The following is a 16,167-nucleotide window of genomic DNA, read 5'->3' as shown; positions in this document are numbered from 1 at the left end:
GCCGCCGCCAGCCCCCCTACCGCTGCCTCTTTCCTCTCACCTCCGCCTCCTTCAGTAAGTAGCGAATGGCAGACCAGCAGCTCCTTGTGATCCTACAGATGCGTCGTTCTCTTGTGCCTCCTGCACTCCTCATGATTCAAGTGCATACACCATGGCAGCAGCTTGCAAAGTGTTCGACAGAATGCTCATGAGGAGACTTGGGCAGCAACATAAAGATAGTAGTTGTCTGATCTGCTTGTAGTGCTCTAACCATTAACCACATAAAAAACAGGCCTACTCCTCTGCCAGGTTAGAATTTTTCCTCTTCTTTCACTGGTTGGTCTGATCTGTACAATGATATGTACACCCTAGCATGTGTAGCCACTTTTGTTAGTTTAGTGAATAAATTATGATTCCCCAATTAGAAAGCCAAATTATGATCCAAATGATAATGCAAATTTCAAAAAGCAACTGCAGTCTTTTTCATAGTTTAGTGAATAAATTTGCCTGAACTTTTGATCTCATTATATTTGCATACATCATACAGGAATTTCGGAGAATGCAGCTCCACCTATCCATGAAGGTATCTAAGGAAAATGCTACATTTGCTTGCTGAATCATTTTTTATATGCTATCATGATTGCACATGTGCACTGAAATTTCCAAAACAGAAGAAAAAAGGGTGCAACAATATCTTTAAAAAAATAATTGTTCCTAATGTTTTGTCGTTACCTTTTGACAATGCTGCATGCACATATAATGCCTAAGTTGACCTACTTGAGTAAGAAAAATTTTAATTATATGAATGAACTTTTTACCAGCTTAACAGATGGGTCAGAAATACACGTACTTTTTCTGCCATTGCCTTTTTAAATCAGGGAACATGGCATGGACCTTAACTGTTGAGGTTCCAACTGAAATATCACTGAATGAAGATCACTTTTTAGCAATCCTATTGAAATTTACATACCTGAGTGCCCCTGTTGGCGAAACCATACTTTCAGTTTAGGTCCAAGCAATTGCTCTGAATATTGACCAATTTGTGAAAATTGAATGACGGGAAAATTTCCTTTGAGAAATGCATCTACATGTTATTGATTGTTGTTCTACTGCAGGCTCTAATTGGCTGAAGCAAATTTCAGATACGAAAGAGGAGCCCCAGCTCAGACTTACACTGCAAAGGTAATATAATTCGTTTCGCATTAGAAAACATCAGTGCTCTCTATAACAAGAGGTTTAGCTTGGCCAAATTATGAAAGGGACGAGGTGAGTTCGTGGTACTTGAAGCTGAATGTCAATATAGGATCCTTAACCCTTATAATTTTTTTTTTGAGATGCTCTTTGCTACTTTTTGCATGCTGTATCATTACCTATCGCCTAGAATCCAAATCAATGTAATCTGGATGCCAGGTATACATACTTTTTACAAGGTTATAACTATTTTGAATTCTTTCTTATATGGAAACCATATCACTCCTTGACTGTTGATCTTTTTCTTTTGACAATTTCTAGGTTGCAATGTTAATTGTGAGCAACAAAGCAAGGTATATAAATACAGCGTAATTCTTGTTTCCAAATGCTTTCTACTTTCACGATATGTCCAAATACATATCGTGAATCCTTAGATTTCCAACATAAAGAAAACAAAACTTCTCACATGTCATTCAGTAAATTTAGGCAATGAGTATCAATGCAATTTGATGTGCTATGCCTTTTTTTACTCTATGATCCTATATAAAAATGATTTAGTCTAACTAATCTATAAATGGAGCCATAATTCAAAATATTTGTTTGGTTACTAAAGCTATCAGGATTATTAAACATTCACTTTCTAATTTATTTTTCTTATTTTGCAATCCCAACAGGTTAGTTACTGAAATGAACTACTTGGAAGTCTTAGCAGATCTAAATCAATCCTTTTTTGCTGTTTTTATATTTATTTATTATTTGTGAGATTTCTATTACCTGGCATGTTCTCCCAATAGGATAACCAAAGACGATTTGTTTGTTCTAGCATAAGATTATTTTGCATAGTGCCTAAGTTGTTAGTTTTTTTTCCATCAAACTATTGCGATACTACTTATGACCATATATCATTTTATAAGGCAAGAATGTCGCAACTTCCGGACTGGTCCTACTACTACATGGAAAAATAACCAACAATAATTTAAAGCTATACCATGGCTAAATGGTTTGAATTATACAAATACTAATTGTGTACAATGCAGCTAACTGTAAGTATATATGTTCTGGTGAAAAATAATGAAAAAGAGAGAAGCATAATTAGATTAAAAAACTTCATTGTTCTCCGTTTATGCTTACTATTATTGCTTTTGATTTACATATGTTGAATGGAATTTACAACAGCTCTTGTGAGTTTTGATTCTCAGTTGAGAATTACTTAAAGAGCCACATGATTGTTTGTCTGAATCTTTGCCTGATTCTATTTTGTTCAATACATAATGCACAACAATGTACCTACATATATAGATAGATATACATTCTAATTAAAAAATAGTACCTATGGATCTAGCTTGGAACCAGATATAATTATATATTGATTCTAGGTTTTCTTTCAGTGAACATAACTCTAATGTATTGCAATAGGTTTCATCCAAAGAATTCAAGTGACTTATCTATGGATAATATGCAACTCAAGATATCGCAAAATAAGCTTCCATGTACAACAGCAGTGGTTGAAGTGAAGAATTCAAAGTCAAGGTAAGCAAGACCATGGTTCAATAATTCAGCATTTTTTCTATTGATACCATATATCTTTGTTTTTATCTCTTAGGATGTTTGAAATGTAAGAATAGCATGGTTAACTAACAGCGAAGAAGTAAACTAGTAACAATTTTTCCAACCGATGTTAATCCTTAACTATTGCTATCCTGATATTGTCTAATTTTTGTAATGAACCTTTTATAACGAACCGCCTCTTAGCAAACCAAATCGCAGCTTCTTACGTCCGAAGTATCAGTTTTTATTATTTTATACCTCATATTCAATTGTGATTCCCTCACGCAGGAACCAGAACCGGAAGACCACCCTCCAAGCAAAGCAAAGAACTCCAAGCACTTGATCCTAGCTTTTACCAATTAATAGCATAGGCTTCTATATATTTAGAACATAAATAAATGTATCGTCTGATCTTGTGAAGTTAATGTCAATGTATCTATGTAAATTAAATAAATCCTATTCCAGTAAGCATGGGCGCGCAAAATACTACAAATTAAAGGGATATATTTGATGAATATTCCCAAAACCCCATATCATATGCCATGACGACTAACGGCCAGTTTGGTAGAGTTTCAACTGATTCTGATTCTCCGTGAGAGTTAATCTTTGAGAAAAGTGATTCATGAGCTAAAAGTAATTATATATGATTATCTAAGATTAACGGTATAAAAAACAGTTCCAGTGTGACAAGTGAATTATAGAAAAGCTACTTTTTTTTCAGCTTCCAGCTTAGTTTATTTTAATTTATTTTAGAGAATCACTCTTAGATAGCGCTTTTTCTGAATTCAGGCTAGAAGCTGCCACGAAAGCTGTGTCAAGCAGAGCCAACTTAACCACATGTTTTGTTTAGCAGCTAGCAGTGTTGTTGGCCATGCATGAAGGGTCAGTGATGTTTGACCGCATGCGGCACGAGGTCTGAGAAGGAATAATCAAAAGGCAGCCCTGGTCAAGGTAAGACCGAGTCGTCTTATTCTCATACATATATATATATATATATATTCTTTTTCTCTTATATCTACTAGTATTGTATATATGCACATATGTGTGTGTGTATATATATATGTATATGCATATACATAAACAATGAAAGAAGCGGCGGGAACCCGGAAAATGTGCACCACCAGTTTATATATGCATGTCGACATGCATGAAAATGGGAGAAAGCGATCATGCATGCATGTTAAGAATTGATTTATTTGTCTCGGCAGGCAGCTGCAGAGGCTCCCTCCAACACAAGAAAAAGAAAAGAAAAGAAAAGGCAGACTAGACTCGCCTTTCCTCCTCCCTCCACCGACCGCCCCGCAGCAAAGCAACCTTCTCCACCGGGAGGCGACCATTTCCCCGGATTCCCTGCCAAACTCGTTCGAGATCTATCCGCCCATCGAATCGACCCCTCTCCTCCCCTCACCCGCGATTTGGGAGCCTCTGCCATGGGCATCTCTCACCCTCTCTCCGACGAGTACGACGCCCTCCGCGCCGCCGTCCTCTCGCCGGAGAGGACGCCTCCCGCGTCCCCGCCCCATCACCACTGCCTGGAGCACGAGGTTTCCAGGATGGACACGCTCGCCGGCATCGCCATCAAGTACGGCGTCGAGGTAGTAATCAATCTCCCTCCTTCCCTTTGCCGCTTTGGTTGGTAACTTGGTGGTCGTGGGTAAATTAAAGCTTCTATCTTGGCATGTCCCTCCTTGCTAAAGCTAAATGGAAGAGGAACATCAGAACATGGTAGAGGTGACGCTGTTGGCCAAAACTTCATCTTTTTATCATTTCTTCTTGCTCAACACAAGGAATGATTCCATCTCTATCGCTGGGGTGCGCCACAAACTTGAAAAGCAAAAATCAATGGTGGTTTCTGACTCTGTGCCTCCACCCTTGGCAAATGTGTCTCTGTGACAACTATTCAACTTACTAGATCCAAACTTCTTTACCTCTACTTTCTACACTTTGTTTACGTGCCAAAATCCAAACTTGGCAGTGTGATGCGCAACTCTGAGTTGGTGACGACAGTGACATCGAGTAATATTTGCTTTTCCAGATTTCTGGCAGCTTGCATAATTAGAGTTATATGCCTTTATGTTAATCTGTGCAACTCTTATTTCCTTGTATATATCGAACATTATGAACCTTTGATGAGTTGCTGAATTGATATTTACGTTTTTTTCTCCATGCAGATATCGGACATTAAGAGGGCAAATGGTCTGGTCACTGATAGCCAGATGTTTGCACACAAAACATTGCTCATACCTCTACCAGGAAGGCCCATGCCAGCTGTTGTAAGATTGAGCGGTTCTGGTCAAGGAATGAAAAGGTAGATTATATCCCATCTTGCATTTTGCTTGTGTTTCCTATTCGCTTTGTGTTAGCCAGTCTTATTTGGGTTTTGAATTTGTTGTGGAGAAAGCACAATCTATGTTTTCACCAGACCTCAGTGCTGGAAATCTGGCATTGAACTGCCAATCTGTTACAATATAAGATCGAGTCATTTACCTAAACTACTCACGGCTTAGCCTCCCTTGCTTAATGGCTGACCTATCATGAAACTGCAAGTGCATTTTGACCATTTTTTGTGAGTAGATAATCATAAACACGATACCCCTACGTAAAGAGGCAAACAAATAAGAAAAATCTTTATTATAGCATCTGCATATTATTTTTAGTTGTTGAAGTGATACATCATACATTTGTGCATTTTGAACTTAATTTTCTGTGGTTTCGCAGAGCATGGGCTCCAAACCATCAGCAAAACAGAGACACCGTTGATTCACTAGATTCATCAAATTGTGGTCAGAAGGGGGCGTCACCTGCAATGAGTACCTTGCAGAGATACTATGGCCTATCATCTCAGAAAGGAAACGCCATGGATTGCAGCACTGAAATGTCTCTGTACCGTAAGGGTGGCTTCGAGAGTAGTCTCAGTGAAACATTGCTGAGTTCTTCTGCAGCTCCAGGAACAAAGGGTACTGACCGAAGCTGGGAGTATGAAGCGCCAGTTAACAGGTTTTTATCAGCGAACGGTGCCAATGGGAGCGAGACCAACAGGGTACCCAAACCCAAGCAAGATGCTTCTATGCGTCGGCGGCAGAAAGCAGAAGCAGAATCCAACACAACCAATACCCAGGATGATTTTCTAGCAGACCCAATTAAGGCAATTAAGAGTTTGTTGCCACGGCCAATTTCTAGTATCCGTCTAAACATGGATACAGGCATCCCAGATTCAAGCCAGAAGAGCAGCAATTCGTTTCTTAATCTTAATGGGTTGAAATCTGTGAGGAAGTCGCCAAGCGCACCCAGCTTTGCAGATGCAGAAAATGGGGTGTCTATGTGGTCTAGCTCGAAATGGACCTTCAACCATGAGTCCTTCACCCGGCCGTTACTCGATGGCCTGCCAAAACCGGTGTCTGGTCGGAGGATGAAAACTGCCTTGGACTGATAACTTTTATGAACCGTGCTGAGACTAGTGGATAGTGGCAATTGGAAGAGGAGGTGAGTTGGCAGAGCAAGCATGTCTGCCGTGCCAGTGGTCTGTGCTCGTTTTGGGAGGATGGTCACAGTGCAGATTACGATATGGTGTGTTTTGTATTACGGGATCGGAGTTGCCCTGTGTTCCTTGCTGCTGTTTACCTGTATGTACTGTATTATATTACTGGATGTCATCATCTATCAGTGCCATGGAATCAATAGATATGGCTCTAGTATGGATGTATGTATGATCCATCCATCCATCATCTTCTTTCTTGTATGGTATGTACCTTGGTCTGTAGCTTTGGTAGCACAGACTGATTGTACTGTAGGAAAGAGTGCGGAAACTGCGCTGCGTGTATGATGCTGATGCTGTGTCGGTGGAATGGAATCAATAGGTGGATAGATCGATGATTCTGTTTTCAGTCAGTAGTACTATGTGTGTTGTTTCAGTTAGTATCTTATGTGCGTTATGTGATTGATGTCCAGGGAATGTTGTTGCAGTTAGTATGATGATGCATGCCATGGCACGGATCTTCTAGAACTACTTTCATCCATCCATTAAACAAAAAAAAAAGAACACTCGCGCACACACCGTGCAGTAGTAGCTGATGGCCTGGCTTGGTGAACTCTAAGAGCACGAGATTAATCAATCAGTCAATGAATCTGTAGGCGCGCGCGTACGTACCTTGATGCACGGGACGGGAGCCAGCCAGCAAGCCCAGTGATTGCGATGGAGATGGATGGAGATGGAAACAACCAACCAACAAAGCACACACGTGTGGCGTCTGGACGATACAGGCGGTGCCTCGTCAACCAAGCAATTGCTGACTTGCTGTGCAGTGCAATGCAGGGCAATGACTTCCTTCCATCACCTATTGCAGTTTTCATCATGTGCTATTCAGCTCCAATCCAATCCTTGTGGACCTCAAAACTTTCAACTGCCTGCCCTTTTTCCCTTCAAAAGAAATCAGTCAGTTGCCTTTGCCATCTTAATTCTTCCCTGTTGCTTCCTGCTCCCAACTCGGCCGGTTTCCTTCCTTCTTTCCTACGAGTACTCCTATATCTATCTATAAATAAACGTGGCAGGCAGCGCGCGCAAGATTCAGGATCAAGTTCAGAGCAAGCAACAAACACGATCATCCATATACTAGTATGGCCGCCGCTAGGATCGTCGCCTCCCGCTGCTTCGCCTTCGCCGACGAGCCCGCGCCCCCGGAGACGCTGAACGTGGTGTGCAGGCAGCGCCAACTCCTGCGCCGCGCTCTGCCTCGACCCCATCGCCGAGGAGACCGACGACACGGGCGCCACCTGCGTCTCCTCGTCGCCTTGCCCTTTCGCGGCCGGCAGGTCCTGGGCCTCCAGCTCCGCCGCCCTGATTTGGGTTGCTTTGGGGATATATACTCCTACAGTAGTATGATTAATACTCCTACACTAAGCTAGTATGATTACTAGCTTAGTATCATACTAGCTTAGTATGAGGGATGGATGGCTCAGCTCTTTTTATGTATGTATTCCGCTCGCTGAGATGTAAGCAATATGTTTTTTGATGGTTATGTAAGCAATCTGTTGATGTTCATCTGCGTGCAACCTGATATGGAATTTGTCTGTATAATTGCATCTGTGTCTCTGCTATTTCTATGTACTCCTATGTTCACTACGTCGACTGCTAATTGCATCTGCACTTGAGCAAATCAAGCTTTTTCTTTTTTGTTTTCCCACTGTCCAAGGCCTGCCTCCCAAATGAGGGAAATCCAACTCGGCCTCCGATCTCCTCGTTCGTTCGTGTTCCCCGGCCTGCCTCCCAAATGAGGGAAATCCCCCCCTCAAACTTGCTCTAACCCCGCCCAAAACCTAGCATAAACTTCTTCTCTTTTGTTTGTTTCATTCATTTGAAAAATCAACCCTAGCATAAACGGAACTGGAGGGATGGTAAAGAAGGCCTCCGCCGCCCCCGCCGACGCCGAGGCCGACGAGCGCCGCCGCCTCCGCACGCTCGCCTTCTCCAACGGCCTCCTCCAGCGCGGCGACCCGCCGGCGCCACGGGCGCCACTCGCGCCGTCGGCTGCCGTCGCGCGCCTGCAGGGCCGCGACATCGTGCGCCGCGGCGGCCAGCGTAAGAGCCGCTTCCTCTTCTCTTTCCCTGGCCTCCTCGCGCCTGTCGCCTCGGGCGGCCGCGTCGGCGAGCTCGCCGACCTCGGGACCAAGAACCCGGTGCTCTACCTAGAGTTCCCCCAGGTACGGGTCGGAGGATTCTGCTTTCCAGTTCACTTCACTACCCGCGATTTGCCACCAGCAAATGTCATAAAGATGGGATTTTTTTTTCTTCTTTCCTGCGGATTCCATTCTTGCGGTTGCTTGCAGGGAAGGATGAAGCTCTTCGGGACGCACGTCTACCCCAAGAACAAGTACCTCACGCTGCAGATGACAAGATCGGCCAAGGGTGTAGTCTGTGAGGACGTCTTCGAGAGCCTGGTGAGTGTTGTCAGCGTTACCTTTCCTTCCAATTATGTGCGCTGATTAGGTAAGATCGCTCTGCGTGTGCACCTGTGCAAATTTACTGATTAGATCATTTACACGGGTCATTGTCAAATACTGTGATTCGAGTACTATACTGTGTTAAGAAACTGAAAAATTCCATCTGGTATGCAGATGTTCGGTTTACTTTTCAGAGTTAGGATGTTTCATGTTCTACCTGCAACATAAAGATTTTCATTCTCTCAGGAACTCACCGTTCATGAGCAGAGCAGCTAATCTGTTCTGATGTTGTCTCTTGCCAGATTGTATTTTCTGAAGCCTGGTGGGTTGGGACAAAAGAAGATAACCCAGAAGAACTGAAACTTGAGTTTCCGAAAGAATTCCAAAATGTCAGTGCACTTTGTAACCCCATTTGTTCCTTCTATTTCGTGTTCTCTGTCTGCGTATCATATGCTTCTTCGTTTTCTTCTGATAGGATGGTGTAGCAGCAGAATGTGATTTCAGAGGTGGAGCAGGTGCTGCCATCGATGAAGCAACTGCATATAAAGCTGGAAAGGAAATCGCAGAACCCCGTTCCCCCAATTTTGAATCTGATGGCGATGCTTCTGACGATTCAGATCAAAAGGATGGGAATGGCACACAATCTACAAGTGGAGCACCTTCAGTTAGACAGTCTGCTAGAAATGCAGGGAAAGCCTTGAAAAAGTAAGCCCTTGCACTCTGTTTGGATGGTTTCTTGGATGCCTAAATACTTTGCTAACTCTAGTTTGCTTAATGACTGATAATTGTCTGATAATTTCTACCCACTGCTAATTAGCTTCGAACCTGAATACACCCATTGCTCTCATGAAGTAATTAACAAATTCCTCCTTGGCTCCTTGCTCTTTGTATAGGTACACAGATTTATCTTCTGGTGGTGATTCATCTAACAGTGACAATGAAGCTGAGGTACCTGAGGACTTGGATGAGAAGGTAGCACTTGAAAGTTGCTTTTCCTATTGGTCCAAATTTATGAATGCCAATAACTAAATTGTGTGATGTTCAGGGGCGGGCCCAGGATTTGGGGTCTGGGTATTCAACATTTTCAAAGGACAATTTTTTTTGACCGCCGCTGTGTGCTGTGCAATCCCAGAGCCGTAGGCCGCTCGCGCTGCGGCTCGCGTCTTGTCGCAGGCAGCCATCGCCCGCCGCGCCGCTAGGGTTCGCTGCCGCTGGCCGGAAGCGGCAAGGACGCGGCCACGCGGGAAGTGGAATCGGGATGGATGGGGCTGGGAACCTGGGGTCGGTGCCGGTTGGGGGTCGCGACTGGGCCGTCGCAGCTGGGCCTAGAGGAGGGGAAGTGGATCATTTGAGCCCAAGAGGCAATATGAGATTGGGAAGCCTGTTTTGTGATGTTAGATCATCTCCAAGAGACACCCTAAAGGCTATTCTAATTACGAATTTAGGATTTTTAGTGGAAAACCTCCCTCCAACAGTTCTGTAAAACCAATCCCTCAAGATAGCAACATCCTAAATCATCTCTCTCCCTTCTCAGATCTGAGAACAAAAATCCACACCCCATCCCAAATACTTGCCATTTTAGAACCGGATCTTAGACCTTCATCCTTCAAATTCGTGGGTCATGTTTCCTAATATGTCAAGGTTCAAACAATAGGATATCCAGTATAAGGGGACTGTCGTGGGGACACGAGAATGCAGGAAGAAATAATATTTAGGATGACCATTGACATAAGGATATAGATAGTTAGAGACTAGGATTTAAGAATTCTTTTAGAGATGCTCTTATTTTCTAGTTTTTGATACATATACATGTTATATACTATGTATATAATTTTTTTTGCCAAAAGTTTTGGGTATTCAACTGAATACCCATGAATACATACTAGGGCTGCCCCTGGTGATGTTGCAGCTTATTTTGCTTTATGTATGAAGGAGATGGAGAGTTCATCTGTTAAGAACGAAAGCCAAAGAGAAGACATCAAACCTGCAGATTTTTCAGCAATGCCTATCACTAGCAAGGAGCCTCTTGTTCAGGCTACTCTGTCTAGTATGTTTAAAAAGGCCGAAGAGAAAAAGGTGAGAGTGCAAAACCACCTAGATAGTAATGTGCCATGTGATTTTCCTTTCATTTTGACTGTACGTTCATGTAAATTGATACGCATTAGACATAAGTAAACACAAAAGTTTAGAAGGTGCGCACTAGATTTATTATTTATTCCTCACTGTCACTAGCAGACAGCTATGCCGTTTAGGCCTTTAGCTTTAGCCTAATTCCCAATTGCATTGAAGCAATGTGGAAATATTCGACAAGGATGTGTTAAACATTATCTGTTTACATTTGGTATCATCAAATTTAACTCATCACGACAAATGGGTTCCTATTTCAGAGGTCCACAAGAAGTCCTAAAGGATCCCCTGCAGCAAAAGGTTCCGTAGTATCACCTTTCTATGTTCCTTGCTAAATGATGTATTGTGAAAAAAAATCTTTTTTATTGATTTGCCATTTTTCTTTAGGTCCTGCTGCTAAGAAGCAGCGAGCAAGTCCAATGGCAAAACAGCCAGCAGGGATTAAGAAAGGTAAACGCACTGCTGTGACATTCATCAGCCATCTACCGTTGGCTTTAGTTTGCGAGCATCTGGTGTGAGCATTCAAAAGCTTTTCTCATTGTTAGTCCGGAAGATATGCCCTAGTACATGTCAAAAACTCTAAGGGTGCTGTGAGATAACCTTTCAGCTTCATTTATATGAGGAACGTTGACCCTTGTGTTTGCTGAATGCAGCCAGCAGAGCTTGGAGAAAGCAAACACCAAAGGTACTGTTTTCTGGAATTTCAATGTTGGTTGCCCTTGGTAGATGAGATAAAAGTCCTAGTATCAATGAGTAGAGCAGGGATCTTGATTCAAGTATTGCCCATTGTTTGGTCTTGTAAATGGCATGCCTATCTGTGAGATTGAGGACCTTTGGCCTTTTTCATTTTGTGTTGCAGGTGGAAGATGATGGAATCGAAGAGCTTTCAAGTTCTTCCCAGGTGAAAATATTGTTAGCTTACATAAGCAGAAATATGCATTTCGTTATTTTTTACCTGTGGCAGTTTAGAATGCTTCTCAAGTGTAGAAGGTTCCTGTGGTAGTTTGAAATAAACCCAACAGTCTTCAGTTTTAGAAGAAACTGTGTGCCCATTTCGCCACACGCATTTCTGATCTTTTGAGCACAAAGGTATTGCATACTTACCCAAGTAATCATAATCGGTACAGGATAATGCTGTGGATGATGATAGTGACGAGGACTGGGCTGAGTGATGCTCTTTTATGTGCACCGCATATTCACATGCATGGGTTGGTAATCAGTGAAGAATGCAGAATGTATGCATGGTTGGAAGGAGGAGGGATGTGATTGGGAGGCACAAAACGCTGTATCTTCATCCATTGACCTTATCTGACGACTGATATATAGTGTTGATACTGTGCTGTTCTATTTGTAATTTGCATGACAGAAGTTTGAGTTTATGAAATTGATTATATAGTTACCGATGCTGCGAATGTGCGATGAAGCCATGAAGAAGAGATGAGACGAATCGATTGATTCGTTGGCTGTACCTACTACAGTATTCTATTCTGTTCTGTTGCTTGTACTCGTTGCATTGCATTAGATTGTGCAACGATGCTTCCTCCTCTTTCCAGGGGCCTTCATACCTTGCTTTTGCTTGCAAAGAGTCGGTCGGAGCCGGAGGGAATGGAATATCCGGGGGATATTACCACCGTCTCTCCAAATTGAGCCATGGACTGGAATATTCGGTTCGAGGGAGAGCTCATATCTGCCCGGCCCGGCCCGGCCCAGTCTAGCAAGGAAGGAGGGGCCCCACATCTTCATCCTCTTTCGTCCCCCCAGGCTGCTGGGGTGGTTTGGTCGGATCGGGTCGGGCGCCCTCACCGCGCCGCCGCCTCCTCCACCTCCACCTTTCCCTCCCTCGTGCTCGGCGGGCATCTTCCCCCTCCCTCCTATTTCCTTCTTCCTTCATTCGTTCACCTCCCTTGGGTTCCCCTCACTCCGTACAAGAAAGATTGGCACCAGCCAGCAGATTGCTCCCTTCCCTTCCCACCCGTATAAGTATAGGATATCGCCCTCCTCTCCCCGACCCAGCACAAGAAGGTTGCTGCGACACGGGGGGCCTCTTCTTCCTCCCTGCCTGCCCTGGTACGTCACGTATCCCTCCTCCTCCTCCTCTTGCTCTTGCACCATGAATGGATCGGATCGAATCCATCTGCCTGCCTGCCTCATGCAACACAATTTGATTCGTTCGTTCACGCGATTTTAGATGAGTTTTCCTGCAATTCCCCTTCCTGCTTTCCTGGAACAAGCAAGCTCCTGCCTTTTCAATTCCCCTATGGGTTCACCTGTTCCAAGGGCAACACCATCCTTCCGCCAATGCTGGGGACCAAACCAAAACGCAAAGCGTCTACCTTTGCTTCCAACAACCACCGCCCACCGTCCTTGACTGCCCAATTTCTTTTCTTCCTCTCCCACTATCTCCTTGAAAACGCCAAATTACCAACTATATATGCACAATTTTATTTTATTTTATTCTTCCTCTGACTTGCTCCATGTACCTTTCCGTCTAAAAATTGCTGTTACGTTTGCAGGAGTAAGGAAGCAGACAGCACTTGGAGTTACCGCCAACTACCGGGCAGGGCTCGGCTGTCAAATTCTCTATTTGGCAGCCAGCCCGTGTCCAACTCAATCCTAATTTTACCTGCACCTGGTAAATCCTCACCTTTCTTTCTCTTACTTCACCGATTTTATGTTTGTTTGTTTTTTGCGTTCTGGCATATTGACCATGACAAAGACGTGTCCATCCCTCTTCTCTGGTCAATTGCGCCGCACATAAATAATTTGGCAGCCAGACCTCTTCCAAGTCCCCGTTGGCTACACATGTTTCTTTCTTTTTCTTCCAAACAAAAAGAAAAGTCAATTCAATTTATGCAAACCGCGTGTTAGGACGGACAGACAGACAGCTAAGCCTTCCTTCTTTCCTTCCTGTGAAGCAGGGCAAAGGTGCAGGCAGATAAATAACGTGCACAAGTTCCTCCTTGGCATGTGACAAGAATCTCGTTGCTTCTGAGAGGCTCCGCAACCCATGATGGCTTCCTTCTCAGGACCCCTCCACCGCCCCCTCTCCGCCATGGCCGTCGCAGCCTTCGCTGCCGTCTCCTCCCTCGAGCTGCCCGACAAGTTGTCCCACCACAAGCTTTCTTATGCAAGCGCGAATGCAGATGCGCTTGTGTCACTTCCAACCACCAGGACAGATGTTCCAGGGGCACCTTCAGCCTCTGCCCTGTCTGTGCAGCTATTGCCACGCAATCTCCAGAGTTTGCAACCATTGAAGGCTCCGTTCGCGTCTTTGCCGGTCATCCTGACCGTTTACCAGTATGCAAGGTTTACCAAGACCTCGGAACAAGACGATGCGATGCCCGCAGTTCCTTCCTCGTCGTCTGATGTGCTGTACCGCTGGCATCTTCCAGACCCCAGGGTCTGTGCCGAATTCCCTGATAAGTCTCAGACGGTGGTGGTTCTTCTTGGGTGGCTGGGCTCAAGGCAGAAGCATCTCAAGAGATATGCTGATTGGTATACCTCCAGGGGCTTCCATGCTGTCACTTTCACCCTCCCAATGTCTGACATCCTCAGTTATAACCTTGGAGGGAAGGCTGAGAAGAATGTAGAGATGCTATCTGAACATCTTGCTGGCTGGGTAAGGGAGGAGAGTGGGAAGAAGATTATTTTCCACACCTTCAGTAATACTGGTTGGCTTTGGTATGATACACTTCCTCCTGGTTTTCCTTCATCGCGAATGAGCTCGCATCTTGATTTTGATGCTTAATTTCTTCAATTTTTTCTATGCTTCAGCTATGGCGTAATTCTGGAAAACCTACAACAGCAGGATGCTTCAGCAGTGAAGAAAATTAAAGCTTGCGTAGTAGACTCTGCACCTGTTGCTGCACCTGATCCTCAGGTACAAATTTTAGCTAGACACATTTAGTTATTGGATTTACAGCTCATCATGAGCTTTCAGTTAATTTGACTTGGTGGTTCTTGAGCTGCTATTGAAAAATTGTCATCTGCATTCTTTATATCTGAATTAAACAGCAAGTCATCTGTTCCTAGCATCATGTTTGTTGTAAATTGTAAATAACAAACTTGTTTGTATTGTTTTCTTCTGAACTCTAGGTTTGGGCCTCTGGCTTCTCAGCTGCCCTCATGAAAAAACGTAGTATCACCACAAAAGGACTAGGATCAAATGATTCAAGGTCTGATGTCCTAGTTGTGGAGTCTAACATGGAGCCCAAGCCGGCAGCAACAGAGGCAGTTCTCCTATCAGCTTTGGAGACCTTTTTTGACGTTGTTTTGAACTATCCAAGGATCAACAGGTATGCGTGTTGTCCACATATGAAACAAACCATTTGGGTTTCAGTCTTATCTATAAGCCCTTTTCAACTGAGTAGTCCTCAAGTGAAGATGGGGGCATCTTTGATCTCTAATTTCTCACCTCACAAAAACTAAATAATTGAATTACTGATTGTGGCGGTACAGTTACATCATGGTCCACCATACCTTGACGTTATCTTTGTGGTAGTTGATATTGCATTTGCATCAGAAAAGTGTAGATGAGTGTGGTTTGGAAGCAACGAAATGCCTATATGATCATAGTCTATCAAATACACCATAATAGCATTTGTTTAAATTGGTTGAGTATTTATAAATGGTAGCAACTCCACCACAGCTGAGCTCATCAACATCATTTTCAACAGGAGGTTATCTGATGTCATGGAGCTTTTGTCATCGAAGCAACCAAAGTGCCCCCAACTGTATATATACAGCTCCGCTGACAAGGTCATCCCAGCAAAATCAGTGGAGTCATTCATCGAGGGGCAGCGGAGAGCCGGGCGCGAGGTGAGAGCCTGCGACTTTGTGTCGTCGCCCCATGTGGATCACTACCGGAGCAATCCTGGGCTGTACACCTCTCAGCTGAGCAACTTCTTGGAGGAATGTGTCCTGACACACCGTTGCAAGGATGCAGGGTCATCATGATAATCATGTTGTTGCGGCAGAACACAAAACAGTTGGTTGTTTTATTCTTTTGGTCCATGATCTTGAATTGAATGTACCCGGGATATACGCTGGTCGGTTATACCAGGAGATTCTGACATGTTTTTGTTCTTCCCTTTTGCGGGGCTGACTTTAGGCGCACAATTGTAAAAAAACGTTGAGGAGATAACGAAAAAGAAAATGAGAGTCAATTCTTTGTTTGGGCTGACTGCCAAACTGATTTGCATTCTGTACAACTCTACTTATATGTACTGACTGATTTTTAGCCGTGTCTGTTGGTTTGCGTATGGTCAGCCAGTTCTGCTTCACCCCGTGCTTGATACTGTTTTATTACTAAAATTGGCCTGCACGGTGATGGGAAGAAAATTCTTCTCCGTTTGATGACTGTTGAAATTGGCATCATATCCTATT

At 43.7% G+C, this 16,167-nt stretch overlaps 3 protein-coding genes across 4 annotated transcripts; all 3 read left to right on the top strand.

Moving 5' to 3' along the window:
- The first annotated feature begins 3,917 nt into the window (after positions 1–3,917).
- Positions 3,918–6,609, top strand: LOC112890888. The gene is made up of 3 exons (XM_025957759.1): positions 3,918–4,313; positions 4,890–5,026; positions 5,437–6,609. The coding sequence occupies exons 1-3, from the start codon at positions 4,149–4,151 to the stop codon at positions 6,146–6,148; spliced, it is 1,014 nt and encodes a 337-aa protein (XP_025813544.1). The 5' UTR covers positions 3,918–4,148; the 3' UTR covers positions 6,149–6,609.
- Positions 6,610–6,984: 375 nt separating this feature from the next.
- Positions 6,985–12,188, top strand: LOC112889277 (DNA-binding protein RHL1). Its single transcript, XM_025955832.1, has 11 exons — positions 6,985–8,415; positions 8,542–8,652; positions 8,958–9,044; positions 9,131–9,360; positions 9,549–9,627; positions 10,588–10,731; positions 11,043–11,082; positions 11,170–11,232; positions 11,436–11,467; positions 11,642–11,683; positions 11,910–12,188. The coding sequence occupies exons 1-11, from the start codon at positions 8,107–8,109 to the stop codon at positions 11,952–11,954; spliced, it is 1,182 nt and encodes a 393-aa protein (XP_025811617.1). The 5' UTR covers positions 6,985–8,106; the 3' UTR covers positions 11,955–12,188.
- A 288-nt stretch (positions 12,189–12,476) lies between these two features.
- LOC112889276 (transmembrane protein 53) lies at positions 12,477–16,015 on the top strand. 2 transcript variants are annotated; one of them, XM_025955830.1, is made up of 6 exons: positions 12,477–12,849; positions 13,296–13,414; positions 13,698–14,463; positions 14,557–14,662; positions 14,878–15,077; positions 15,459–15,982. In XM_025955830.1, the coding sequence occupies exons 3-6, from the start codon at positions 13,790–13,792 to the stop codon at positions 15,736–15,738; spliced, it is 1,260 nt and encodes a 419-aa protein (XP_025811615.1). In that variant the 5' UTR covers positions 12,477–12,849; positions 13,296–13,414; positions 13,698–13,789; the 3' UTR covers positions 15,739–15,982. The 2 variants fall into 2 exon arrangements, with proteins under 2 accessions (XP_025811615.1, XP_025811616.1); XM_025955831.1 differs by having other exon boundaries at positions 12,482–12,849; positions 13,701–14,463; positions 15,459–16,015.
- Positions 16,016–16,167: the final 152 nt, after the last annotated feature.

This window comes from Panicum hallii, chromosome 4 (genome assembly GCF_002211085.1).
Source record: "Panicum hallii strain FIL2 chromosome 4, PHallii_v3.1, whole genome shotgun sequence".
Lineage (NCBI taxonomy): Eukaryota > Viridiplantae > Streptophyta > Magnoliopsida > Poales > Poaceae > Panicum > Panicum hallii.
Note: the sequence above shows the minus strand (reverse complement) of the source record. Positions and strands in the feature narration are given on the sequence as shown.